The sequence below is a fragment of the Halichoeres trimaculatus genome, unplaced genomic scaffold (assembly GCF_033239565.1).
Source record: "Halichoeres trimaculatus isolate MK-OKI-2021-1 unplaced genomic scaffold, fHalTri1.1 fHalTri1_scaffold_5, whole genome shotgun sequence".
Classification (NCBI taxonomy): Eukaryota; Metazoa; Chordata; class Actinopteri; order Labriformes; family Labridae; genus Halichoeres; species Halichoeres trimaculatus.
The window spans coordinates 34,193,820-34,220,250 of NW_027437183.1; the positions used below are offsets into that span (position 1 = coordinate 34,193,820).

Here is a 26,431-nt window from a genome sequence, read left to right on the forward strand (position 1 = left end):
TAATTAATTAATCTAATTAATGCGTTAAAATGACAGCCCTAGTTTGGACAAAAGGTGAAAAACAGTAAAGAAAGGTGTTGGATCAGCAGCTGCAGTGGAGGAGAAGTTTCCAGGTGTCTGTAGGTGTCATAAGACAGAGCTACTAAAAAGGTCCCACTGACACTTCTCAAATACTGACATGGATAAAGAGCTGTCTTTGAATTAGCTCATAGTCCTTTTAAAATAAGAGGAGAGAACAAAGCTGTGATAAAAAGCTCGGTAAGACGACTGCAGAGCGAAAAGAAACATGAAAAAAAATAATACAAAAAATGAATAAAAAGAATTTAAGGTCTTGACTCTGCGTCTTTGACACTCCAGACATCAAACATTTCACATATCTGTAGCAGACGTGTCATGCTGTGGTATCCACTAAGCTTCATACTTCCATGTATTCTAATTTTGTGTGCTGATGACAATGTTTGATGCTCACAGTGACTTCTGATCTGGAAGTGAAGGAGAAATGCAGACTAGAGGTTTCTGGGTCCAGGATTTCTGCTGGGTTTGTTGACCTTACTGTACAAAGCAGCTGGATCCTCCACAGTTTCCTGATTTCTGCTCAAAGAGAGAAATAAATAAAGTGTTCAGATGTTTGGTTAACAGCCCAACAGTGATCTCAATAAAGTTAAAAAGAGAAGAATTAGAGTAATAAGAGTATAATTTTAAGAGGTGTTTACCTCTGGGCTGGACCGGCCCTGTTGAATCTAACAGCAGAGTACTCAACCAACTCTTCCTTCACTTCTTCCTCCTCCTCATTTGTTTTCTTCGTTCTTTTGGGCTTAGCTGGTTTGACATTGCAGTAGATGCTCTCCTCCTGTTTTTTGGAGAAGTGGATGGTGGCATATTGAAGATCATTCTGCTGCTCTGACAGTTGAATCTGTGGGCGTTGAACACAGTCATTTTTCTTTCACAGACAGACTCACAAGAACAACATAAGGTGCCCGCGAGACATGTTCCAAATAATAGCACTGGTCATGATGGAGCTACTTCCTACCATCGTTGTAGTGTAATTCATTAATAATAACTATGAAATAATTAACATTGACCTGTGAACAGTCTCTTCACATAGTATTACCACTTCTATTATGATAAGTATTATTGAAAAGTGATCTGTGTAACGCTGTTCAGGACGTCTGTTTCAGACAAGTAGCCCTTCATGCCACTCATTTCCCGTGAGGTAGCCCTCGGTCTCAGAAAGACTGGTGACCCCTGGTGTAGAGAAGTTGGTTTTCAGATTTTGGAAGAGCTTCAGGAGGAGAGGACTGAAGCTGGAGTCAGGGATCAAGAGCCGTCACACATGGACGACGAAACACGATGATGATGATGATTATAACCCAGTGGGATTTTACTGATCATTTCTCTTTGCATTAGCTCCTGATGTAAAATTAAAAATGGAGGGAGAAAAGTAACCACATTTTCTCACCAATCACACACACTAGCCACTCAGAGGGCCAAGATATCGGTTCATGACTTAGCAAGAACAACATCTCCAGAGTTTCATTTCTTTTGTGTTGAAACTTTCAGGAATTTGTTTGTGAACACAAACAAAGAACACTGACTGTTGGTGTTGTGCTTCTCGTGAGCAGAAACTGAACAGGAAGACTCAGGCCCCGTTTACATGACGCCAAAAACGGTCGATTCCGCAAACATTTCGTTGTGTTTTGGCCTTCCGTTTAGACGAGACCACGTTGCGTTCTCAGTGAAAACGCAAACTTTTGAAAACACTCCCCAGAGTGGAAAGATCTGAATCCGCTCCTCCATCCAGCTTCGTGTAAACACAGAGCGGAGCGTCTCAGGGTGAAACGCTGACGTCACCGCATGCGCACTCGCAGTTTCAGGTGAAGGCTCCGCGCTCAGCCACATTTCCAGTTGAGCCAGTAGTTGGCGGTACTGCGCGTTATGGTTGGATTGCCGACCGTCTCACACAACAAAACGGCAGAAAAAGAAAGAACAGAAAAGGAGACTTCTCCTCCTGGAGTCGTATGAACGCGGATCGTTTTCACGCCGTCCTCATGTAAACGTGGGTGGCTTTTGAAAACGCAAAGGAAGAATCGTTGCGGGAGTCTCCGTGTAAACGGGGCCTCAGCCTTCTTATACAGCCTCTCTCAGCTGGACATCACAGGTGCTCCCATCAGCTGCTGATGGGTTAGAAAACTTGTGATCCAGATTTAGATCTCTTTCTTAAAATGAAAAATGAACTTTTCATTTATCTCAAATTAAAACATTAAGATCTGTCCCTAAAAGAAGCAACAAGGATGGAGCTAAAACCACAGGATCTGAATCTCCTCACCTGGTCACAGTTGTCTGGTCTCTCTCTGGGCTCAGACTCTTGCTTACGGGTCCTCTTCTTTCTATTTGAGCACATTCATTGAAACATTTAAACCATTGTAGAAATATCAACGCTGACATGGTTTGACTTTGAGGTTGAACAATCTTTTAGTGAAATGTAAGAGCTCACATGATCCATATGACGACAAAGATGAGGATGAGAGCGATCATAATGATGGAGACTGTAGCTGCAGTGATCCCTTTCCATGATCCTGAAAAAAAGGTGATTTGAGTCATGAACTGTAAGGAATGTAAGTAAGAATGAGTCTGTAACATGACTACTTTTAATTTACAGATAAAAGTCTTGACAAACACTGAGAAAGCGTTACTGTACTAAGCTGAGTTCATCACAACTGTGGTAGGTAGGAAGGTTTATATCTCTACAAATGAAGGAGAAGGATGAAGTCCATGTCAAAGTTAACTGTAATCGACTACATGTTTAAAACTAAAGGCAGGTTTATTTATGTTTGACAAAAACTCATCTCCAAAAATCATAAGGAACTGAAATCAATGAGCAGAAAAGGAATTAGCCGATCTGAAATGAGACCAGACCATCGTCATTTTATGACCCATGAAGCAGCGAGTTGAACTTACCTCCAACAACAGTCACATGTACAGTGGAGTTATGATGTCCCTTCTCATTTTGGGCCACACAAACATAATCCCCACTGTGTTCAGCTCCTGTGTTCTCAAGAGTAAATATCTCTCCTGTAGCTTTAGGTGAGTCTTCATCCTTCTTGAACCAGGTGTAGTTAGCTGCTGGGTTAGCATCACTGCTACAGGTCAGAGTCACTGAACTACCCTCCACTATCTCACCTGATGGACTCACTGACACAGAGGGAGGCTTTGGAGCATCTGGAGGGACATAAAATGGTTTAAACACAAAACTTCAAATCTTTTTATCTTCATTCCACAAAATAAAATAACAACTACAGTGTTTAAACTCTGATATAAAAGTTGTGAGGCTCTAATCCTCATGTCTTGTAGAAATCAGTGTTTTTTATCTTTTGTTAAAGTTTCAGATCTTTTCAGACGACTGCTGCTGTAAAATGTGAATCATTTAATGATAAGAAAACACAGGTTAACTGCTAATATGAAGATTTTCTTCATCCTATTGATACAGCCTTCATCTAAAACCTGAACCCTCTCTCAACACACTAACTCAATTAAAAGAAGAAAGCTTTAATGTCAATGATAAAAAAATTTCATCATAACTTCTACCCACAGATTTGTTGTAACAATATTTCTGAACAGCTGTAACAATCAGCAGCCACTTTAGGAATGAGCAAATATACAACAAACTGAAAAAACAATCAGGTTTAACCAGCACAGAACGCTTTTTATAAAAGTAAGACAATTATAATCTTATTGAAGCTTTCGACAAAAACTGTTTCACTCACATTTCACTTTAACAGAGATGGATTCAGACGTCCGACTCCCCAGTTTGTTCTCAGCTTCACAGTAATACTCTCCAGAGTCAGAGGACTGGATGGACCTGAACACAAGCTCTGATCCTTTTCTAAGATATCCATGTTGATTCCTCTTGTACCAGGTGAACTCAGGTGTTGGGTAACCATCACTGCTGCAGGTCAGAGTCACTCGACTGTTCTCTCTGATTTCACCCAAAGGATTCACAGACACAGAACAAAACGTTGGAGCATCTGGAGAAGAGAAGATGAGAAATTTGACTTGAATAAATTGGGACCAACGGTCAGAGCTCCTTTTGTGCTCCTCTCATCCTCTCCTCCAAGCTTCATGGAGAAACTACAGAGGTCCTCAAACTCATGAAGACAACAAAAGGCATCTGTAGACTCAGTGTTTGGTTTGTCTTTTCTGCTTCACTACAGAAACATGTTAGAGCTGCATGGCAGACTTTGTGAGCTGCAGATACAAAGAGCTCCTTAAGGGGTTAAAGTCAGACAATCAATCTCTGTTCATGTGATCACGCTCAGGTGAAAACGTCATTCTGGTTCTCATGTTCCTGTCCTGACTTAAGCCTCTCTGAAGGTTGAACAGCCGTACTTTAACATGAAAATCAGCTACAGGGATCAGTAGAGTCAGCACGTTTGTCTTTGAAGGGTTTCAGGATTTTATGAAAAACTGACAGAGAATGAAAAAGTTATTAAACTCACATTTCACTTTGATGGAGAGAAGTTCAGACTGGCTCTTTCCCAGTTTGTTTTCTGCTAAACAGTAATACTCTCCAGAGTCAGAGGACTGGATGGACCTGAAATATTTTCTGCTTATCAAGTCAGTTTGACGTCCCTCGTTTACAGTCTTCTTGTACCAGGTATAACTAGCTGCTGGGTTAGCATCACTGCTGCAGCTCAGAGTCACTGCTCTGCCCTCCATCACTTCACCAGAGGGACTTTGTGACACAGAGGGAATCTTTGGAGCATCTGAAAAAGAGAATGTGTTTTTGTTTTATTTGAACATTCAAAGAACCATTTTAAAACAGTCTGCTGAGAGCACAGAAATGTTTTCAGATTAGTCTTTCTCAACACAAACATCAGTATCCATGAGACAGGACACAGAGGAACATGAGTTAATGTTGTGCAGTTTTTGACATGTGTTCAGAATTCCCCTTAGATCAGACAAAACCACACAAAGCTGTGCCTTCATGCATAAATAACAGTTTTAACCTTAACCCAGATAATATGGCATTAATTTACTGTCATCATTTATCTAAATTGTAGGCAGATTAACCTTATCGTCATGTAACTAAGACAGAGTTTCCAGAAGCAGCAGACTGTGAAAGTGAAGCAAATTGAGCTGATGGTAAAAGATTTGATAAGTAAACACACCGGAAAACAAATAGTAAACAAAAATCACTTTCACTCACATTTTACATCAACAGAGATTATTCCAGATGTCAATGTCCCCATGTCATTCTTAGCTGAACAGAAATACAGTCCTGAGTCAGAGGACTGGATGGACCTGAAAACAAGCTGAGCTCCTTCATGGAAAAGTTGGCGTCTTTGATTTCTATCCACCTTGTACCAGGTATAACTAGCTGCTGGGTTAGCATCACTGCTGCAGCTCAGAGTCACTGCTCTGCCCTCCATCACCTCACCAGAGGGACTTTGTGACACAGAGGGAGTCTTTGGAGCAACTGGTAGAGAAAAACACATTTCTTACTGTTTAGAAATCTAAATGTTCAAAGACTATATGAAGTCTGACGATTAAGATCACTGAAATTATTGCACTTGAGTCTGATTCTCTCTAAGAGGAGAGAGCATGGATCAGAAGAATATGAGGTACATCTCAATGTGACTTTGGCCTTTCTAAGGTTTACCCATTCTCTTTCCTGTCCTGAGGACATGACTTTCAAGTTCTGGGTTTAGATTTTAGTTTGGGTTACATGACAATCACAGTGTGGTTTGATCATATAATTTGAAAAGAAAAAAAAATGAATGAGTGCACCTTTTTAAACTGATCTTAGAGGCTTGGTATCATAAAGCTGCAGTTTGTGAATGTGAAGAAGATGGAGGTGAAGGTGGGACATACAGTACGATTAGGAAGTAGTACAATAAAAAGTTGAATCAATCACACATCACATTTAAAAAACAGGTCTGACTCACATTTTACATCAACAGAGGTAAATCCAGATGTCCTCTCCCTCCCTAAACCATTCTGAGCTGAACAGTAATACTCTCCAGAGTCAGAGGACTTGATGGACCTGAAGACAAGCTCTGATCCTTTTCTAAGATATCCATGTTGATTCCTCTTGTACCAGGTGAACTCAGGTGTTGGGTAACCATCACTGCTGCAGATCAGAGTCACTCGACTGTTCTCTCTGATTTCACCCAAAGGATTCACAGACACAGAACAAAACGTTGGAGCATCTGGAGAAGAGAAGATGAGAAAATGACTTGAATAAATTGGGACCAACGGTCAGAGCTCCTTTTGTGCTCCTCTCTTCCTCTCCTCCAAGCTTCATGGAGAAACTACAGAGGTCCTCAAACTAAAGAAGACAACAAAAGGTGTCTGTAGAGTCAGTGTTTGGTTTGTCTTTTCTGCTTCACAACAGAAACATGTTAGAGCTGCATGGCAAACTTTGTGAGCTGCAGATACAAAGAGCTCCTTAAGGGGTTAAACTCAGACAATCAATCTCTGTTCATGTGATCACACTCAGGTGAAAACGTCATTCTGGTTCTCATGTTCCTGTCCTGACTGAAAATCAGCTACAGGGATCAATGGAGTCAACATGTTTGTCTTTGAAGGGTTTCAGGAATTTATGAAAAACTGACAGAGAATGAAAAAGTTATTAAACTCACATTTCACTTTGATGGAGAGAAGTTCAGACTGGCTCTTTCCCAGTTTGTTTTCTGCTAAACAGTAATACTTTCCAGTGTCAGAGGACTGGATGGACCTGAAGTATTTTCTGCTTATCCAGCCAACTTGATGGACTTCATTTCCATTCACCCTGTACCAGGTATAACTAGCTGCTGGGTTAGCATCACTGCTGCAGCTCAGAGTCACTGCTCTGCCCTCCATCACTTCACCAGAGGGACTTTGTGACACAGAGGGAGTCTTTGGAGCATCTGGAAAAGAAAATGTGTTTTTGTTTTATTTGAACATTCAAAGAACCATTTTAAAACAGTCTGCTGAGAGCACAGAAATGTTTGCAGATTAGTCTTTCTCAATACAAACATCAGTATCCATGAGACAGGACACAGGGGAACATGAGTTAATGTTGTGCAGTTTTTGACGTGTTCAGAATTCCCCTTAGATCAGACAAAACCACACAAAGCTGTGCCTTCATGCATAAATAACAGTTTTTAACCTTAACCCAGATAATATGGCATTAATTTACTGTCATCATTTATCTAAATTGCAGGCAGTCTAACCTTATTGTCATGTAACTAAGACACAGTTTCCAGAAGCAGCAGACTGTGAAAGTGAAGCAGATTGAGCTGATGGTAAAAGATTTGATAAGTAAACACACCAGAAAACAAATAGTAAACAAAAATCACTTAACTCACATTTTACATCAACAGAGGTTAATCCAGATGTCAAGGTCCCCATGTCATTCTTAGCTGAACAGAAATACTTTCCAGAGTCAGAGGACTGGATGGACCTGAAAACAAGCTGAGCTCCTTCATGGAAAAGTTGGCGTCTTTGATTTCTATCCACTTTGTACCAGGTATAACTAGCTGCTGGGTTAGCATCACTGCTGCAGCTCAGAGTCACTGCTCTGCCCTCCATCACCTCACCAGAGGGACTTTGTGACACAGAGGGAGTCTTTGGAGCATCTGCACAAAACAACATTCATTTTCATTCAGTTATAAAGTCACTACATAGTGAAACTTTGACACCATGACTCATATCACAGAGTTTAACATGAAGAGCTCAAACACATTTCTAACTTTCAAACACAGAAGAGTTTCACAGGAGAAGTTAAAGTCAAGTAGAAACAGTTCATCAAACTAAAGTGAAATCATTTCTTTAGTGTGGAGGAAACTCACAGACTGCAGCAGAGCGCTGATCCTCATGGTTTTTCAAAGCACAGGAGTAACTTTTACCAAAGTCAGAGGCTCTCAGAGAAGATGTCTGCTCATCCATTTTCTCTCCATCTTTATACCAGACATATGAAGGATTATCAGACAGATTACAGCTGCTCTCACACCTCAGATCTGCCTCAGTCCATACACTCACCACCACCACTCGGAGGCCTGGATGAATAAATAAAGAAAAAGGTTTCAAAATTAAACTAATTATACAAATGACTGCAAAAAGAAACCATAAGATCAAATGAGATTGGAATTTAGAAACAAAAAAACACCTGCGACAGTCAAAGTGACTCCAGGTGAACCAGTGACACCTCCCTCTCGTTGGTTTGTTGTGAACCTGAATTTGTACTCAGCTGAGTCTGTCTCTCTCAGGTCTTTGATTCTCAGAGTGCAGTCATTCTGTTCAAACAGATACTCCACACGACCTGAGTAGTCTGGGTCTGATCTCAGATCCACATGTTGGTCTCCGTTCAGTTTAGTGAACCAGAGAGTTTCCTCAACTTTGGTATCAAGCTCATCTATTCTGGGTGGATATGTGTATGTGCAGGGTATGTCCACTGTTGACCCTTTAAAGGCACAGATCTGATGAGAGGAGTAAGTCACTCCCCAGTCAGTCTGTCCCCTTACCACTGAAACACAGAGCACAGGAAACACCATCACATTTATAACATCAGAGGACAGAAACAAAGATCTTTACAGACACTCTCTACACGTCTTTGATCCATTTCCCTAAACATCTTTTCTGAGAAGCTTCTTTGTGCAGACCTAACAGTTACAGAGGTCTCTACAATCACAAATGTTTCAGTGAAAGTAAAAAAAAAAAAAAAAGAAATACAGTTAATGGCTTTTGTATTTTTCCTTCTCAAAGTACTTTCAAAGTTCAGGGACGAGCTGTTTGCTGTGAGATCAGGAAGGAGTGTAAAAGCACTTCATTCAGGGTGTGGGATGTGTTGTTGTATTGTTTCCTCTGTTCAGTTTGTGGTCAGATTAGTGCAGAGTCTAAAGGTAGAGAGCTGCAGACCACAGATGTGTGAGAACAAATGACACTTTGCTACTACTGAGCCCAGCACTGGTGGAGGGCAGCAGCAGCTTTAGCAGAGCAGAGTCAGAGAACAGAAATCCTACAGCTTCAATAGATCATCTTATTAGGGAGGATGCTGGTGATTGTGAGGATGAGGAGAGGGCAATGTGAAAGACGTGTGTCTGGAGCTGGCTGAACTAGTGTGCATGCAACGCTCCATTTTTAGCCAGATAAACGGCTCAGCGTTAACCACAACCAGAGAAACATCAGACTGACATCAGGGAAAAATGATGCCTCCTCAAAGTTTGGTTCCCTTTTTTAAGAGGTGCTGTCTTGTTCTTTAAGGAGATACTGATACAGATGTTTGTTGCTTCTTTCTTAAGTTACTAAATCCTTCAGATGCACACTCAAAGCTTATGTTATTCAAAACGGATGTGACTGTACAAAACTGTAAATCTCTCTAACAAAGGATGCAGAAAGATGCTGCAAGCGTGAAAACATGAAACACACCAGAAAAATAATTAAAATGCAAAAGGAAATATTTCTTCTTTACTATCAAACAATAAAACAATGCAACAAAGTAGGTGCCACTAAATAGACTAGGATGACAATGATGATGTTTAGTACCTGGCTGAGAGAGAAGAAAGATCACCAACACACTCACTGCTACGTTCAAGTTCATCTCTGCTCTTCTCCTCCCTGTGAGACTTCAGAGAAAACCAAAGACATCAGGAGAAGGACTGAACACAACCTGTGCAGATAAATATCAATCATACCGATGAAGACCTCTACTCACAGCAGGGAGGAGATGTCGTCTCTACACTAAATGTGTCCGTTTGGTCTTTAGGAGGAAGAAGTCAGGCTGTTAAATATGTCAGCATCACTTCCTTTTGGTGTGACTGTTGTACCCGCAACAAGTTTCCGACCAGCATCAAAGTAATGAGGGTTTTGTATTCAACATGTGCATTGTCTAATGTTGGTTGATGAAGAACTGCAAACAGTTCCGGGGTGTCTGTAGGTGTCATCAGACAGAGCGACTAAAGAGGTCCCACTGACGCTTTGGACAAAAGGTTTGATCTGATCAGACTGAGGCAGGGGTAGAGCCAGCTCCAACCTGCTCTGACAGAAAACATGAATGTTATCACTTTAGGGCGTTTCACGTGATGTAAGCTGGTTAAAAACAGATTCTTTCTCAAATACTGACGATGATGAAGAGCTGTCATTAAATCAGCTCAAAGAACATCTTAAACAGCAGATGGTGAAAGGAGAAGCTGAATATCTTTGAGTAGAAATTACTGCTGGGGTCAGTATAATCACTGTGGACTCCACAGCAGTGGGTTTGACCTCTTTCTCTTTCACTCTGTCTCCATCCTCAGGCCCAACCACTATCAACACAGCAAAAAGAGAGGAAGAGTCTGCTGTAAGATGTAAGAAGGAACAGGCATGTAGAGAGATGTTTTCTGATGGTTTGGCTCTAACTTAAAATATTTCTCCTCATCCAGATTCAAAAGTTTATTCTGCTACAAAGCCTCTACATCCTACTTCTACAGGACACACCCTCACTGTTCTGTCTGTTCTTCCAAATCTGCAGATCTGAGTTTATTTCCTTCTACAGTCAGTCCTCCCATGGCATTGTCAGCTTGATGTAGTGAACTTTCCAGTAGCACTTTAGATTACAGCCCGCGTCTTACAGTGTAGTTTCCTCAACTGTTAGGGTAACTCTCACACATGTACCACGACATTTTGCGGTATTTATGGGGTAGTTATGCTTGAGTTTGATAAAAGAAAAGAAAAAAAAAAAGGATAGCACTTTTTCTGAATTTTAAATTATTCTAAATGTTTTCACTTCAGTCCATGATCCATGGGGCGCCTATTGTAAAGTTGAACACACTACAAATCACAAAATTTCTTCACATTTAGCTCTAAAACATCACTTTTTATGCAGATTTAGAGAAATATCAGTGAAATATATTTGTTAAATATTATACATAAATGTTGAATGTTTTTTTTAAATAAATTTCCTGATTCTAAATATGTAGCTACGTTTTTAAATATTTCGTTTCCATTCTAAATATTTTGCAAAGATTTCTAAATATTTAGCTCTAGCTAGAGTGTTGAAAAACTCTCCCATTTTAACCACTGTCCCTGCTGAAGTCAGCCACAGGCTTTGTACGCCAAACCACTTCCTGTTCTACACCCGTCTACTTGAACTCAGTCCCCCGCGGCCTTTCTGCGGTGTGAATCTAATGTGTGAATCAATCAACCTCTCTTTCCTTTTCACTTTACAAGACAAAAGCGTCTGCTAAATGAAACTGTAGAAATGCAGAACTTCATAAACTGAAGTCAATCAACCTGGGGAATGAACCAAACTTCAAAGACCAAAGCTTCTACTTTCCTGGGAGTCCTGCCTTCTCCTTCTTTCCTTTCCTCTCTCTAACATCTTTCCTAAGCTCTTCTGACTGATCACAGTCCTTCAGCCTCTGAGTCCTTTAGCCCCTAATGGATGGACTCTCCTCCTCGTCTGATCCAAACTTCCTGTCTGTTAACTTCCCCCGGATATTGAGATACTTCTGGACTAACTGGGTTTGTTTTCATCCTGGTCCATTTCAGACTCTCATTTAACCTCTCTGATAATCTTTGGTCCATGGCTCTGTCGTAGTTTTCAGCATCACTTCATTCATGTCAGCCCTCAGCCCATCCTGTTGCCTCTCTCCACCAGAGAGTGCAGTATGCACGTTCAGTCATTGAACAAACAGGTCCATTAGTCCAAACGTTCTTTTATGGAATGGCCCGTTTGGCTGCAGGGTTAGCCGCGTGCAAATAATTCTCCAGTTAACTAATTACCATGGTGGCCCTGGAGGGCAATGGGAATAAATATTTCATAAGCGCAAAATAAATTTCAGAAGCACTAACACATTTCACAATCCACAAATATATTTAGAAAAAAAAAAACAATTCAAAGAATGCAAATAAAAATCACGGATGACAAATTAAAGTAACTGATCACAAAATAAAATTCAGGATCACATAATAAATTTCACCCATCACAAAATAAATTTCACCCATCACAAAATAAATTTCTCCAATCACAAAATAAATCTCACTGATCACAAAATAAATTTTACCAATCACAAAAAAATCTCACTGATCACAAAATAAATTTGATGAACCCAGAAAGGGTAGGACCACTCTACTTGTCTCTGATTTGATAATTGAAGCATGGCAATCACATCAGTCATCTATAATTTCCTGTGTACATTGGATATCGGCTGTAGCAGAGCCAGCACAAAGTTTCAAGTGTCTATCAGGATGGAAGAGGAGCTTAATTTGACAAGGCAGAACTTTAACCAGGAACATACATATAGTGTGATTATAGAAATGCTTCCATTTACCATGATATACACATATCACTATGAACCCTTGAGTGACGCTTAAAGAGCCTTGGGCTACAGAGAAGGGGCGGACATTCCTCGTTGAATGTTATCATGAGGGCAATATATGCCGAGCTACTGGGACCTGGACAACTCTTTGGGTACCGAACAATGTGGCTCACGCTCAAGCAGAAGCATGTTCTCCTGAATCCACGCAGGACCCTCTTGTGGGCACCTCACAGGTTCATCCATCACACTAACCATTCTATGGGTTTGTCCAATCAGAGACAAGTATCATGGTCTCACTCAACGGCCCAGGTCCTTCCCTTTCCAGTTTTGTGAAATTTATTTTGCGATCAGTGAACTTTATTTTGTTATGGGTAAAACTTTTTTTGTGATTGGTGAGATTTAGTTTGTGATTGGTGAAGTTTATTTGGTGATTGGTGAAATTGATTTTGTGATCCGTAAAATTAATTTTGTGATCCATAAAATTTATTTTGTGATCAGTGAAAAACATTTTGTGATCTGTGAAATTGAGTTTGTGATCTGTGAAATTTAGTTTGTGATGGATGAAACTTTTTGGCATTCAGTAAGATTTATTTTGTGATTTTTTTTTTTTTACCATTGCCCTTTAGAGCCACCGTAAATTACACCATGAAAGAGACACAGGTGCAGATTATGTCATAGTTAAGGGGAAACTCCTGGAAAACCCCATCAAACAAACTCAAACTGCACATCTACCACTCAAACAGTAATTCAATCAGGAGAGACTTAAACACCATAAAGAGTTATGAACCAATTTAATGAATAAAGGCATGCAAAGATAGTTTGGCGGTTAGACCCCATCAATCATTGAGCAATTAATAAATGAAGGGGGTGCAATGACATTGAGAATTATGATATCCCCCGATGGAGTCTAGACACTGTTGGTGGTGATAGTCCTAAGAGGCTTGATCTGTGATTCATTGAGAACTGCGGGCTGCGGACTTCTGACTCGGGCTGCGGACTGCTAGGCTGAGAACTGCTGGGCTGCGACTGCGAGGCTGCGAACTGCAATCTGCGGCTGCAGGGCGGACGACTGCTGGGCTGAAGAAAGAGGACTGAGCCATAGAGACTGGGGGTGTCTGGGGAGGAGGAGGGTCGAGACGCGAGCCTGAAAGACATCAGTAAGCTGATAGACAAAGCGGGAAAGAATGAGTGAACAGAAGTGTGTGTGAGTGTGCCCCCAGTCTTCCTGACTGAACTTTCGCTAAGCTTCATTTCACCTGGCGAGCGGTAACGGTGTGACTGAGAGAGGATCAAGGAAATCATTTTTCAGCTGAAGGAAATGGAGATTTTATTACTAGAATACACAAACAGCTGCTATCAGTGAGTCAATCAGGTAAACAAAGAGAAAGTTTGGGAATCTTGAACAGAGTAAATGTGTGTGGTGTTTCAGAGCGCACAGTAGAAAACCTCAAAAATAAAATAAGCGGTATGAAAGCTGCTTTGTGAAACAAGCAATGCCTCAGTACCTCGATGAAAAACTCTTCACCCTCTGGCCTTGAATCTTGTACTTTGCACTCACTTCACTTTCTTTTTTGCGACCATTTCAGCTGTGTTAATGCTTCTGGGCTGAAATTTTCCAAGGGTCTGTATTATCATCCAAATTTAATTTTTCAACTTCAGCACCTAAAATATATCAAAAACAAACTGTTTATTTCAAATACTACCTCTCTTCATGAAAGTGCCCAAAAGTGTCCCATCTACGCCCATTCAAACCACGTTTTCATTCCTTGTTATTTGCAGGAAAAAATCATACAATTTGGATGAATTTGCTGTAATTACAAACTCAACCCTTGAAAATTGTAATTTCCAATGAATTTTACAAGCTCTTGTTCATGAGTTTATCATAAAAGCAATTTCATCTAACTTTTATGATTTTGTACTGCAAATAGCAAGAAATGAAAACGTGGTTTGAATGGGCGTAGATGAGGTACTTTTGGGCACTTTCATGAAGTTTTTCTGTTTTTCAATCACTGCGCAAAAATTTTAAAATGACTTATTGGTGGCATGCAGAATATATAAAAATGTAAACTTTTTTATTTTCTTTCCAAGAGGTGCATTGTGTAAACAAACCAGCATTTGAAGGGTTAAAAAAATAAAAGTAGTGGATATTTTACAATGATGTCGTCTTATATTCCTTTCCTCTTTCTCAACTTATTCTCACTCTCTCCTTCTCTCTATCTTCTGATCCCCCTCTCTGAGCTGAAAGCACATAGAAAACATTTTAACCAAACAAACTTTATGATGCAATAAAAACATGATACATGACTTTTTAGGCCTAATTATACCTACACTGAGTCAGCCTCATTGATCAGAAATGTGATTTTATCTGAAATAATAAAGTGAATCAGTTGGTCAGTCAGCCAGCAGGTTTCACAGTCTACAAAGTTTTTATGATGTGATGTAAAAACAATGACACACTTTCTAAGTAACTGTAATCACGTTTTCAGTTTGGAAAACTGTTTTGATTTGCTCACTTTTTGACTCGCTGGTTCTCTGATTCTGCTTCATGACATTCAGATTCTTGTGACTACTTCTCTTCTCCTAAATGACATAGCAGACCGGGAGCTTAAATGCACACATCGCCCCCTACTGTACAGGAATGAATGACAACATGTCTGAATTAAAAAGACAGAAAAAATATCTTAGTAAATGTTGTACACAGTGATTTGGAATTGTTTAATTTGAACACATTAAAGAAAAAAAACTAAAATGCACAAAAAAACAGAAAATAAAAACAGAGAAATATTCACAGTTTCAGAAACAACACAAACAGTTTTATCACTGATTTAACTTCTATGTACATTTAGGAAAAGGGAATATGAAGTATAAATCCCACTCCTTCTCTGTGACTCATTAAGAAGTAAAGATCCAGTCTGCTTCCTTTTTCAGATACCAACATGTACAATAAACATCCCTTTGCCGCCTCGCTCTCATCCATGAGTTCTTCCTCTGGTTCAGCTGCGAGGAAATGGGATAAAACTAGAGTTACAGTTGGAAATGTGACCCTGAGTCTGAATCAGTCTGTTTTCTTCAGTGCAGGAGGCTCTCACCTCTCTGGACCTCACACCATGTCTTCCTGCTCCTCTGTGTCTTCTGTCTGTGCTGCAGGGAAGGCTGAGACGTTCTCATACTCAGGATTTGCGTCCAGCTGATGACACATGATCAGGTTTTATCTGAAATATCTTTAATCAGGATTGCTGCTTTGTTTTAAAGTCTTTCCTTTCAAACTGTAATTCATGTCTCATCTAAATCTCTTCTCAGAGTATTTTGTACCAAGTTATTATAACAGTGAAGGAGGGAAAGTTTTTTCAGCAGCCTCTCTGTCTCACCTCCATCATCTCTGCAGGTTCACTTGGTTCAGTGGTGGAGCTGCCAGTTTTCTTCTTCCTGGATTAAATCAAAGACTTTCAGGTCCACAGTTCATGATCAATGCTCTAACTGCTGACTTGATGTGGTTTTACCTCATCCACAGAGTCAGGAGAAGCAGAGGAGTCATCATGAGGAGCATCAGGGTCAGCCTTATGAGATGTATTTGTAATGTTGAGATCCCTGAAAATAAAGAAATATGTGGAGAAGGTGAATGAGACACTTTACAGGTAGATTAGATAAACTAGTCTTTTTCTCTTTCAATCACTTATGAGATATTAAAATGTGATGTCATCCTTTTCCTACCAGGTGTAGTTAGCTGCTAAGTTAGCGTCACTGCTACAGCTCAGAGTCACTGATCTGTCCTTCATGATCTCACCTGATGGACTCAGTGACACACTTTGATCAACAGCTGCTATTAAACAGCTGCCACATAGAGGTATCAGTGTGTTAAAGTAGATCAGGCTGAAACTGAGTATCTGTTGGCTAATCGCGGCGTACCACAAGGTTCTGTTTTGGGCCCAGTGCTTTTCTCTATTTACATGAATGACATTGTTTCTGTGGACTGGCATTTGATCCCAAATATCAACCAAATATATTATTACTTCTTTTGTTCTTTTCCTTTGTATCATTAGTATTTGGCTTTGACACATTTTCATTTAAATACTATATTGTGCAAACAAAAAGTTAGTTGTAACTGGGAAGTTCTGTACTATTGCATATTTGGAATAAATGAATGAATAAAAAAATATTCAGCATTTCTCGACTAACCCAGCGTGTTAAACTTACCTCCTACAACAGTCACATGTACAGTGGAGTTATGATGTCCCTTCTCATTTTGGGCCACACAAACATAATCCCCACTGTGTTCAGCTCCTGTGTTCTCAATAGTAAATATCTCTCCTGAAGCTTTAGGTGAGTCTTCATCCTTCTTGAACCAGGTGTAGTTAGCTGCTGGGTTAGCATCACTGCTACAGGTCAGAGTCACTGAACTACCCTCCACTATCTCACCTGATGGACTCACTGACACAGAGGGAGGCTTTGGAGCATCTGGAGGAGAGATGAAAATAAAGTTGAAAAAACACACGTGTATACGACGAACATTTTTAACTTACAGGATAAAATTCTTACATCTCCAAAAGTCTAAGGCATGAAACCTTATTTTCTTATGATGTCATCATTGTGTTGTTTTCAATGAGCTGTTTCACTTACAGTATGGATCAGTATTAAAGTGTTCAGATGTCGTCCTCCCCAGCTCGTTCTCAGCTTCACAGTAATAAAGTCCAAAGTTGGAGGACTGGATGGACTCAAAGAGGAGCTGTGGTCCCTTTCCAAAAGGATTTGGTTCTGGATCTTCATCCTTCTTGTACCAGGTGTAGTAAGCTGCTGGGTTAGCATCACTGCTACAGGTCAGAGTCACTGAACTACCCTCCACTGTCTCACCTGATGGACTCACTGACACAGAGGGAGGCTTTGGAGCATCTCATGGAGAAAAACATGTTTTTATATTATTTGGCTGTTACAGGTTTCATTTTTTATATCAACTGTTGGATCATAGAAATGTATTCAGTTTTAAAGTCTTAAAAAGGTAGGAACAGAGGAATATAAGATAATGGTTTTCAAATGAGTGTGACTTTAAAAATAACTATTAATTACATTTCACATCAATAGAGGTTAATCCAGATGTCCTCTCCCTTCCCAGATCACCCTTAGCTGAACAGTAATACTCTCCAGAGTCAGAGGACTTGATGGACCTGAACACAAGCTTTGATCCTTTTCTAAAATATCCATGTTGATTCCACTTGTACCAGGTGTACTCAGGTGTTGGGTAACCATCACTGCTGCAGGTCAGAGTCACTCGACTGTTCTCTCTGATTTCACCCAAAGGATTCACAGACACAGAACAAAACGTTGGAGCATCTGGAGAAGAGAAGATGAGAAAATGACTTGAATAAATTGGGACCAACGGTCAGAGCTCCTTTTGTGCTCCTCTCATCCTCTCCTCCAAGCTTCATGGAGAAACTACAGAGGTCCTCAAACTAAAGAAGACAACAAAAGGCGTCTGTAGAGTCAGTGTTTGGTTTGTCTTTTCTGCTTCACTACAGAAACATGTTAGAGCTGCATGGCAGACTTTGTGAGCTGCAGATACAAAGAGCTCCTTAAGGGGTTAAACTCAGACAATCAATCTCTGTTCATGTGATCACACTCAGGAGAAACATCATTCTGGTTCTCATGTTCCTGTCCTGAATAAAGCCTCTCTGAAGGTTAAACAGACAGACTTTAACATGAAAAGCAGCTACAGGGATCAGTAGAGTCAACATGTTTGTCTTTGAAGGGTTTCAGGAATTTATGAAAAACTGACAGAGAATGAAAAAGTTATTAAACTCACATTTCACTCTGATGGAGAGAAGTTCAGACTCGCTCTTTCCCAGTTTGTTTTCTGCTAAACAGTAATACTCTCCAGAGTCAGAGGGCTGGATGGACCTGAAATATTTTCTGCTTATCCAGCCAACTTGATTGACTTCATTTCCATTCACCTTGTACCAGGTATAACTAGCTGTTGGGTTAGCATCACTGATGCAGCTCAGAGTCACTGCTCTGCCCTCCATCACTTCACCAGAGGGACTCTGTGACACAGAGGGAGTCTTTGGAGCATCTGGAAAAGAGAAAGTGTTTTTGTTTTATTTGAACATTCAAAGAACCATTTTAAAACAGTCTGCTGAGAGCACAGAAATGTTGCAGATTAGTCTTTCTCAATACAAACATCAGTATCCATGAGACAGGACACAGAGGAACATGAGTTAATGTTGTGCAGTTTTTGACATGTGTTCAGAATTCCCCTTAGATCACACAAAACCACATAAAGCTGTGCCTTCATGCATAAATAACGGTTTTTAACCTTAACCCAGATAATATGACATAAATTTACTGTCATCATTTATCTAAATCACAGGCAGTTTAACCTTATTGTCATGTAACTAAGACAGAGTTTCCAGAAGTAGCAGACTGTGAAAGTGAAGCAGATTGAGCTGATGGGACAAGATTTGATAAGTAAACACACCAGAAAACAAATAGTAAACAAAAATCACTTTCACTCACATTTCACATCAATAGAGGTTATTCCAGATGTCAACGTCCCCATGTCATTCTTAGCTGAACAGAAATACTTTCCAGAGTCAGAGGACTGGATGGACCTGAAAACAAGCTGAGCTCCTTCATGGAAAAGTTGGCGTCTTTGATTTCTATCCACTTTGTACCAGGTATAACTAGCTGCTGGGTTAGCATCACTGCTGCAGCTCAGAGTCACTGCTCTGCCCTCCATCACCTCACCAGAGGGACTTTGTGACACAGAGGGAGTCTTTGAAGCATCTGCTCAAAACAACATTCACACAGAAACTTTTCATTTAGTTATAAAGTCACTACATGGTGAAACTTTGACACCATGACTCATATCACAAAGTAAAACATAAAGAGCTCAAACACATTTTTAACTTTCACACACAGAAGAGTTTCACAGGAGAAGTTAAAGTCAAGTAGAAACAGTTCATCAAACTAAAGTGAAATCATTTCTTTAGTGTGGAGGAAACTCACAGACTGCAGCAGAGCGCTGATCCTCATGGTTTTTCAAAGCACAGGAGTAACTTTTACCAAAGTCAGAGACTCTCAGAGAAGATGTCTGCTCATCCATTTTCTCTCCATCTTTATACCAGACGTATGAAGGATTATCAGACAGATTACAGCTGCTCTCACACCTCAGATCCGCCTCAGTCCATACACTCACCACCACCACTCGGAGGCCTGGATGAATAAGGAAAGATAAAGGTTTTAGAATAAAATTCATTACGCCAATGACTGCAAAAACAAAACAAAACATCACATTACATGAGACTGAAATGCTGGAATGAAAAAATACCTGTGAAAGTCAAAGTGACTCCAGGTGAACCAGTGACACCGCCCTCTCGTTGGTTTGTAATGAACCTGAACTTGTACTCAGCTGAGTCTGTCTCTCTCAGGTCTTTGATTCTCAGAGTGCAGTCGTTCTGTTTAAACAGATACTCCACACGACCTGAGTAGTCTGGGTCTGATCTCAGATCCACATGTTGGTCTCCGTTCAGTTTAGTGAACCAGAGAGTTTCCTCAACTTTGGTATCAAGCTCATCTATTCTGAGTGGATATGTGAAGGTGCAGGGTATGTCCACTGTTGATCCTTTAAAGGCACAGATCTGATGAGAGGAGTAAGTCACTCCCCAGTCAGTCTGTCCCCTTACCACTGAAACACAGAGCACAGGAAACACCATCACATTTATAACATCAGAGGACAGAAACAAAGATCTTTACAGACACTCTCTACACATCTTTGATCCATTTCCCTAAACATCTTTTCTGAGAAGCTTCTTTGTGCAAACCTAACAGTAACAGAGGTCTCTACAATCACAAATGTCTCGGTAAAAGTAAAAATTTTAATCTCTGTTTGTGGTTTTTATGGTTTTCTTTCTCAAGGTACTGTGGTGAATCTGCTGCGCTCTGGGAGCGCTCCTCTCCTTCCCCCTCCCCTCCCTGTTCCTCTCTCCCGCGGCTGCAGCCTGCACGGCTGCAGCAGATCTGCAATCAGGCGCCAGCTTCTTAAGACGCTCTTCAGGTGTGGACCGGCGCCAGTGGATTCCGTCTTGCTTCGTGGTAGTTTGGCCTCCTCTGTGATGAGTATACCTGATCTCGCGTTTTTGAGTACCTTTTCTTGTGAAGCTTGTTTACTGATCCTGTCTTTTTGCTGCTTTGTTCTAGTGCCTCCCTAGAGTCCCTGCTACAGCCCTTGCCACCTTCCACAGCCACAACTCTCAGTGTTCAGCGCTCTCAGGAGAGACCTGTTAGTTACCGGACTCTCATACTCCATTACATTCTCTGTGCAATAAAAACTCTCAAAACCGCTTCCTTGCCTCCGCCTCGCTTTTGGGTCCAGCGAGTACCTGCTAGTTCTGCTCAGAACTATAACAGAATCCACTGGCCTGAAGTATGGATCCAACCTCTCCAGAGGAGTTTAAGGAAGCCCTCACCCACCAAGGCATGCTGCTTGGAAGGCACGATAAGATGCTACAGGGGATTTTGGAGACTCTACAAGGCCTGCACCTTCAGATCAACCAGCTCACCCCGCAGGCTTCCTCCAGTGAGGTTAGTGTGCCCTCTGCTGACAGCAGTCCTGTGCTGCCCGCCCACCAACCCTCTGGCTCTGTTAGAGAGCCTTTTGTTGCCTCTCCCGAGCCATTTTCAGGTGATTTAGGAGCTTGTGCTCAGTTTTTGTTAAACTGCTCTCTTGTTTTTGATTTACAACCCTCCAGCTATCCCAGTGATAAAGCTAAGGTAGCGTATGTAATTAATTTACTTCGCGGCCGGGCCGCTAAATGGGCCACTGCCCTTTGGCACAGTTTTTCTCCTGTGCTTTTTTCTTTTTCAAGTTTTTCTTCTGAGTTAAAGAGAGTATTTGATCACCCAGTTAGCGGGAGGGAGGCTACCAGGAGACTTTTAGCTTTAACTCAGGGTTCTCAATCTGTTGCTGACTACTCCATAGAATTCCGTATTCTAGCCAGTGAGTGTGGGTGGGACGAGTCAGCCCTGATGGGTGTTTTTGCTAAGGGTCTCTGTGATCAGTTAAAGGATGAGTTGGTTACTAGGGATGAACCAGTCTCCCTGGAGGATTTAATTTCGCTCGCCATTAGGATTGATAATAGATTGAGAGAGAGAGTTAGAGAGCGGGGTGCTAGATCCTGCAGACCAGCCCTGTTAGTTGAGCCCACTGCCCCAGAGATCCTGTCCTCTGCCTCCATGGTCAGGTCACCTAATCCCCAACCCCTGGAAGAACCCATGCAGTTGGGCAGAGCACACCTCCATCCACAGGAGCGCAGGAGGCGCATGAGCAACAACTTGTGTATTTACTGTGGCGAGGCCGGCCACTACATCGCCTCCTGTCCTTCATCGGTAAAAGGGGAGGCTCACCGCTGAGAGAGGGGATCACGGTGAGCCAGATCTCTACCCCTGCAAACTCTATTCCTCGCATGTTGGTACCTGCTCAAATTCTGTGGGGACAGGAGTCCTCTTCCCTTCAGGCTCTTATTGACTCTGGTGCGGATGACAGTTTCATCCATGAAGGGCTGGTTCAACAGCTCAGGCTGTCACAAGTTCCCCTTTCAGAGCCCAAGAGGGTCACCACCCTAGACGGCCGCCTCCTCGCTATGGTAACACATCAATCCGAGCCTTTCACCCTCATCATCTCTGGGAACCATAGAGAGACTTTTCAGCCCTTCATTATCCACTCCTCCACTACTCCTCTGATCCTTGGTTACCCCTGGTTGAAACTGCATAACCCCTCTATAGACTGGTCAACCTTATCCATAACAGGCTGGAGCGCTTCCTGTCATGCTAACTGCTTGCAATCTGCCGTCCCTACTACCAGAGCTCCTCCGTCTTCCTCTCCACCTCCGGACCTGTCTGCTGTTCCTCCCGAGTACCACGATCTCGCTCCAGTTTTCAGTAAGGATCATGCCCAGTCTCTGCCACCTCACCGCCGGTATGACTGCGCCATCAACCTTCTCCCTGGTTCACCTCTGCCCTCCAGTAGACTGTACAACCTCTCTCGTCCCGAGAAACACGCCATGGAGGCGCATATCAAGGACTCGTTGGCCTCTGGATTTATCCGACCCTCCTCTTCCCCTCTCGGAGCAGGATTCTTCTTTGTCAAGAAGAAGGATTCATCCCTGCGACCCTGTATTGACTTCCGGGGGCTCAACGAGAGAACCGTCAAGGATAAGACTCCACTACCCCTCATTGACCCCTCGTTCGAGCCTCTGTGTGAGGCGCGGGTCTTCTCAAAACTGGATCTCCGCAACGCCTATCATCTGATTCGCATCCGGGAGGGAGATGAATGGAAGACAGCGTTTAATACGCCTCTGGGACATTACGAATATCAAGTAATGCCATTTGGCCTCACCAACGCCCCCGCTGTTTTCCAAACCCTGATGAATGACGTTCTTCGTGACATGCTGAACCGCTTTGTCTTCGTCTATCTGGATGACATACTCATCTTCTCTCGTAATCTCCAGGAACACAAGCAGCATGTCCGTTCTGTCCTCCAGCGTCTCCTTGAGAACAAGCTCTTCATCAAACCAGAGAAGTGTGAGTTTCATGTTTCTTCTGTGCACTTCCTGGGCTATATCATCGCCCAGGGGAGACTTCAAGCGGACCCAGCCAAGATACAAGCGGTTGCCGATTGGCCCCCTCCCTCCACTCGCAAGGAGTTACAGCGCTTTCTGGGATTTGCTAACTTCTACCGGAGGTTCATTCGCAATTTTAGCCTGCTGGCTAGCCCGCTCACCCGTCTAACCTCTACCTCCTCCCCCTTCCTGTGGACCCCGGAGGCTGAGGCAGCCTTCAACCAGCTGAAGGAGCTGTTCACCACTGCACCCATCCTCCGCCATCCTGACCCGTCTCTCCAGTTCATTGTGGAGGTGGATGCTTCGGACACTGGAGCAGGAGCTGTGCTCTCCCAACGGGATCCATCTACCCAAAGGATTCATCCCTGTGCCTTCTTCTCCCGACGCCTCTCTCCAGCGGAGCGCAACTACGACGTGGGTAACAGAGAGTTGCTGGCTGTGGTATGGGCTCTGCAGGAGTGGAGGCACTGGCTGGAGGGGACTGCTGTTCCCTTCATTATATGGACTGATCACAAAAACCTTGCTTACCTTCGCTCTGCCAAAAGACTAAACCCCAGACAAGCTCGGTGGTCCCTTTTTTTGAGCAGGTTTGAGTTCACCCTTTCCTATCGGCCTGGCTCCAAAAATACCAAACCTGACGCACTCTCTCGCCTTCATTCCCCCTCTACGGATTCAGAGGACCCGGATTTTATCCTTCCTTCCTCCTGTTTCGTGGGAGCTGCTCAGTGGGAGATCGAACACGAGGTTAAAAAGGCCCTCAAGGCCCAACCGGATCCAGGGACAGGACCCAAGGATCGGCAGTTTGTTCCCGAGTCCGCCCGTGCCAAAGTCCTCCAGTGGGGACACTCCTCGAGGCTGGCCTGCCACCCCGGAGTGACCCGCACTCGAGTTTCTTCAGCAGCGTTTCTGGTGGCCCAACATGAGCAAGGACACACAGGAGTTTGTCCTTGCGTGCTCTGTCTGTGCCAGAGGCAAGGCTTCTCATCACCCGCCTGCTGGTTTGCTGCGCCCCCTCCCTGTGCCTAGTCGACCCTGGTCCCATATCGCCCTGGATTTCATCACTGGTCTGCCATCCTCTGAAGGTAACACAGTTATACTCACCATTATTGACAGATTTTCCAAAATGGTTCATTACATTCCCCTGCCCAAGCTCCCTACTGCTCTAGAGACTGCCAACCTTCTTGTCCTCCACGTATTCAAGCTCCACGGTATCCCAGTTGACATAGTTTCTGACAGAGGACCCCAGTTCATCTCGCAGGTCTGGAGGGATTTTTGCTCCTCGGTGGGCGCAGCAGCCAGCCTCTCCTCGGGATACCACCCTCAAACTAACGGCCAGACAGAGCGGGCCAACCAGAGTCTCGAGTCTGCGCTCCGGTGTGTGGCGGCCCAGCATCCTGCCTCTTGGAGCACCTGCCTGCCATGGATTGAATACTCTCACAACTCCTTCACCAGCTCGGCCACAGGTATGTCCCCCTTCATGGTCTGTAACGGTTTTCAGCCCCCTGTGTTTCCCGAGCAGGAACAGACTGTGGCCGTGCCGTCGGTGAGGGAGCACCACCGCCGCATCAGGACCATCTGGCGGGAGGCGCGGGCGGCGCTCCTCAGAACAGCTGACCGGAATAAGCGTCTGGCTGATGCCCATCGCTCCCCCGCTCCTGTTTACCAGCCAGGTCAAAAAGTGTGGCTCTCAACCCGGGACCTCCCCCTCCTCTCGGATGCACGTAAGCTCTCGCCACGGTTCATCGGACCCTTCCCAGTGGTAAAGGTCATCAACCCCTCATGTGTCAAGTTGAAGTTGCCTGCCTCCCTTCGGATTCACCCCTCGTTCCATGTGTCACTAATCAAGCCTGTCTCCTCCAGTGACCTTAGTCCTCCAGCCGACCCCCCCCCCGGATCATCGATGACCATCCGGCCTTCTCTGTCTCTCGGATTCTGGACGTCCGTCCCCGGGGGAGGGGATTCCAATTCCTGGTGGACTGGGAGGGCTATGGTCCGGAGGAGAGATCCTGGATTTCCCGTAAGTTGATCTTGGACAATTCTCTGATTGCTGACTTTTATCGTGCCAACCCTGGGAAGCCTGGTAGGACGCCAGGAGGCGTCCGTTGAGGGGGGGGTACTGTGGTGAATCTGCTGCGCTCTGGGAGCGCTCCTCTCCTTCCCCCCTCCCCTCCCTGTTCCTCTCTCCCGCGGCTGCAGCCTGCACGGCTGCAGCAGATCTGCAATCAGGCGCCGGCTTCTTAAGACGCTCTTCAGGTGTGGACCGGCGTCAGTGGATTCCATCTTGCTTCGTGGTAGTTTGGCCTCCTCTGTGATGAGTATACCTGATCTCGCGTTTTTGAGTACCTTTTCTTGTGAAGCTTGTTTACTGATCCTGTCTTTTTGCTGCTTTGTTCTAGTGCCTCCCTCGAGTCCCTGCTACAGCCCTTGCCACCTTCCACAGCCACAACTCTGTGTTCAGCGCTCTCAGGAGAGAGCTGTTAGTTACCGGACTCTCATACTCCATTACATTCTCTGTGCAATAAAAACTCTCAAAACCGCTTCCTTGCCTCCGCCTCGCTTTTGGGTCCAGCGAGTACCTGCTAGTTCTGCTCAGAACTATAACAGGTACACGAAGACGTTTAAAGACCAAAGATGAGCTGTTTGCTGTGAGATTAGGAAGGAGTGTAAAAGCACTTCATTCAGGCTGTGGGATGTGGTGTTGTATTGTTTCCTCTGTTCAGTTTGTGGTCAGATTAGTGCAGAGTCTAAAGGTAGAGAGCTGCAGACCACAGATGTGTGAGAACAAATGACACTTTGCTACGACTGAGCACAGCACTGGTGGAGGGCAGCAGCAGCTTTAGCAGAGCAGAGTCAGAGAACAGAAATCCTACAGCTTCAATAGATCATCTTATTAGGGAGGATGCTGGTGATTGTGAGGATGAGGAGAGGGCAATGTGAAAGACGTGTGTCTGGAGCTGGCTGAACTAGTTTGCATGCAACGCCCCTTTTTTAGCCAGATAAACGGCTCAGCGTTAACCACAACCAGAGAAACATCACACTGACGTCAGGGAAAAATGATGCCTCCTCAAAGTTTGGTTCCCTTTTTTAAGAGGTGCTGTCTTGTTCTTTAAGGAGATACTGATACTGATGTTTTTTGCTTTTGTCTTAAGTTTCTAAATCCTTCAGATGCACACTCAAAGCTTATGTTATTCAAAACTGATGTGACCGTACAAAACTGTAAATCTCTCTAACAAAGGATGCAGAAAGATGCTGCAAGCGTGAAAACATGAAACACACCAGAAAAATAATTAAAATGCAAAAGGAAATATTTCTTCTTTACTATAAAACAATAAAACAATGCAACAAAGTAGGTGCCACTAAATAGACTAGGATGAAAATGATGATGTTTAGTACCTGGCTGAGAGAGAAGAAAGATCACCAACACACTCACTGCTGCGCTCAAGTTCATCGCTGCTCTTCTCCTCCCTGTGAGACTTCAGAGAAAACCAAAGACATCAGGAGAAGGACTGAACACAACCTGTGCAGATAAATATCAATCATACCGAT

The 26,431-nt window shown here is 43.1% G+C and overlaps 2 protein-coding genes across 2 annotated transcripts; both read right to left on the reverse strand.

The window, feature by feature from the left end:
• Positions 1 to 2,490: 2,490 nt before the first annotated feature.
• Positions 2,491 to 13,580, reverse strand: LOC141789992 (sialoadhesin-like). The gene is made up of 10 exons (XM_074669615.1): positions 13,535 to 13,580; positions 13,264 to 13,422; positions 10,216 to 10,283; positions 9,898 to 10,017; positions 9,563 to 9,605; positions 8,215 to 8,506; positions 5,946 to 6,160; positions 5,207 to 5,476; positions 2,959 to 3,219; positions 2,491 to 2,576 (listed from the first exon to the last, which is right to left on the reverse strand). Exons 1-10 carry the CDS (start codon positions 13,578 to 13,580, stop codon positions 2,491 to 2,493), a joined length of 1,560 nt encoding a protein of 519 aa, XP_074525716.1.
• Positions 13,581 to 16,449: 2,869 nt separating this feature from the next.
• Positions 16,450 to 21,732, reverse strand: LOC141790351 (vascular cell adhesion protein 1-like). Its single transcript, XM_074670173.1, has 5 exons — positions 21,612 to 21,732; positions 19,597 to 19,953; positions 19,332 to 19,481; positions 17,340 to 17,603; positions 16,450 to 16,733 (listed from the first exon to the last, which is right to left on the reverse strand). Exons 1-5 carry the CDS (start codon positions 21,730 to 21,732, stop codon positions 16,450 to 16,452), a joined length of 1,176 nt encoding a protein of 391 aa, XP_074526274.1.
• Positions 21,733 to 26,431: the final 4,699 nt, after the last annotated feature.

What these genes read in the sequence shown, in the direction of transcription:
- LOC141790351 (XM_074670173.1), bottom strand. Translation starts at nt 21,732, where the DNA reads ATGCGAGGAATAGAGTTTGCAGGGGTAGAGATCTGGCTCACCGTGATC. An exon ending in AGTCACTTTGACTTTCACAG is followed by an intron (nt 19,482 to 19,596) that starts GTATTTTTTCAT and finishes TTATTCATCCAG; the next exon opens with GCCTCCGAGTGGTGGTGGTG. An exon ending in TCTGAGAGTCTCTGACTTTG is followed by an intron (nt 17,604 to 19,331) that starts GTAAAAGTTACT and finishes TCTCTTCTCCAG; the next exon opens with ATGCTCCAACGTTTTGTTCT.
- LOC141789992 (XM_074669615.1), bottom strand. Translation starts at nt 13,580, where the DNA reads ATGATTTCCTTGATCCTCTCTCAGTCACACCGTTACCGCTCGCCAG. An exon ending in CCACTGCTGTGGAGTCCACA is followed by an intron (nt 10,018 to 10,215) that starts GTGATTATACTG and finishes GTTTTCTGTCAG; the next exon opens with AGCAGGTTGGAGCTGGCTCT. An exon ending in TCAGCTGAGTACAAATTCAG is followed by an intron (nt 6,161 to 8,214) that starts GTTCACAACAAA and finishes GGGTGAAATCAG; the next exon opens with AGAGAACAGTCGAGTGACTC.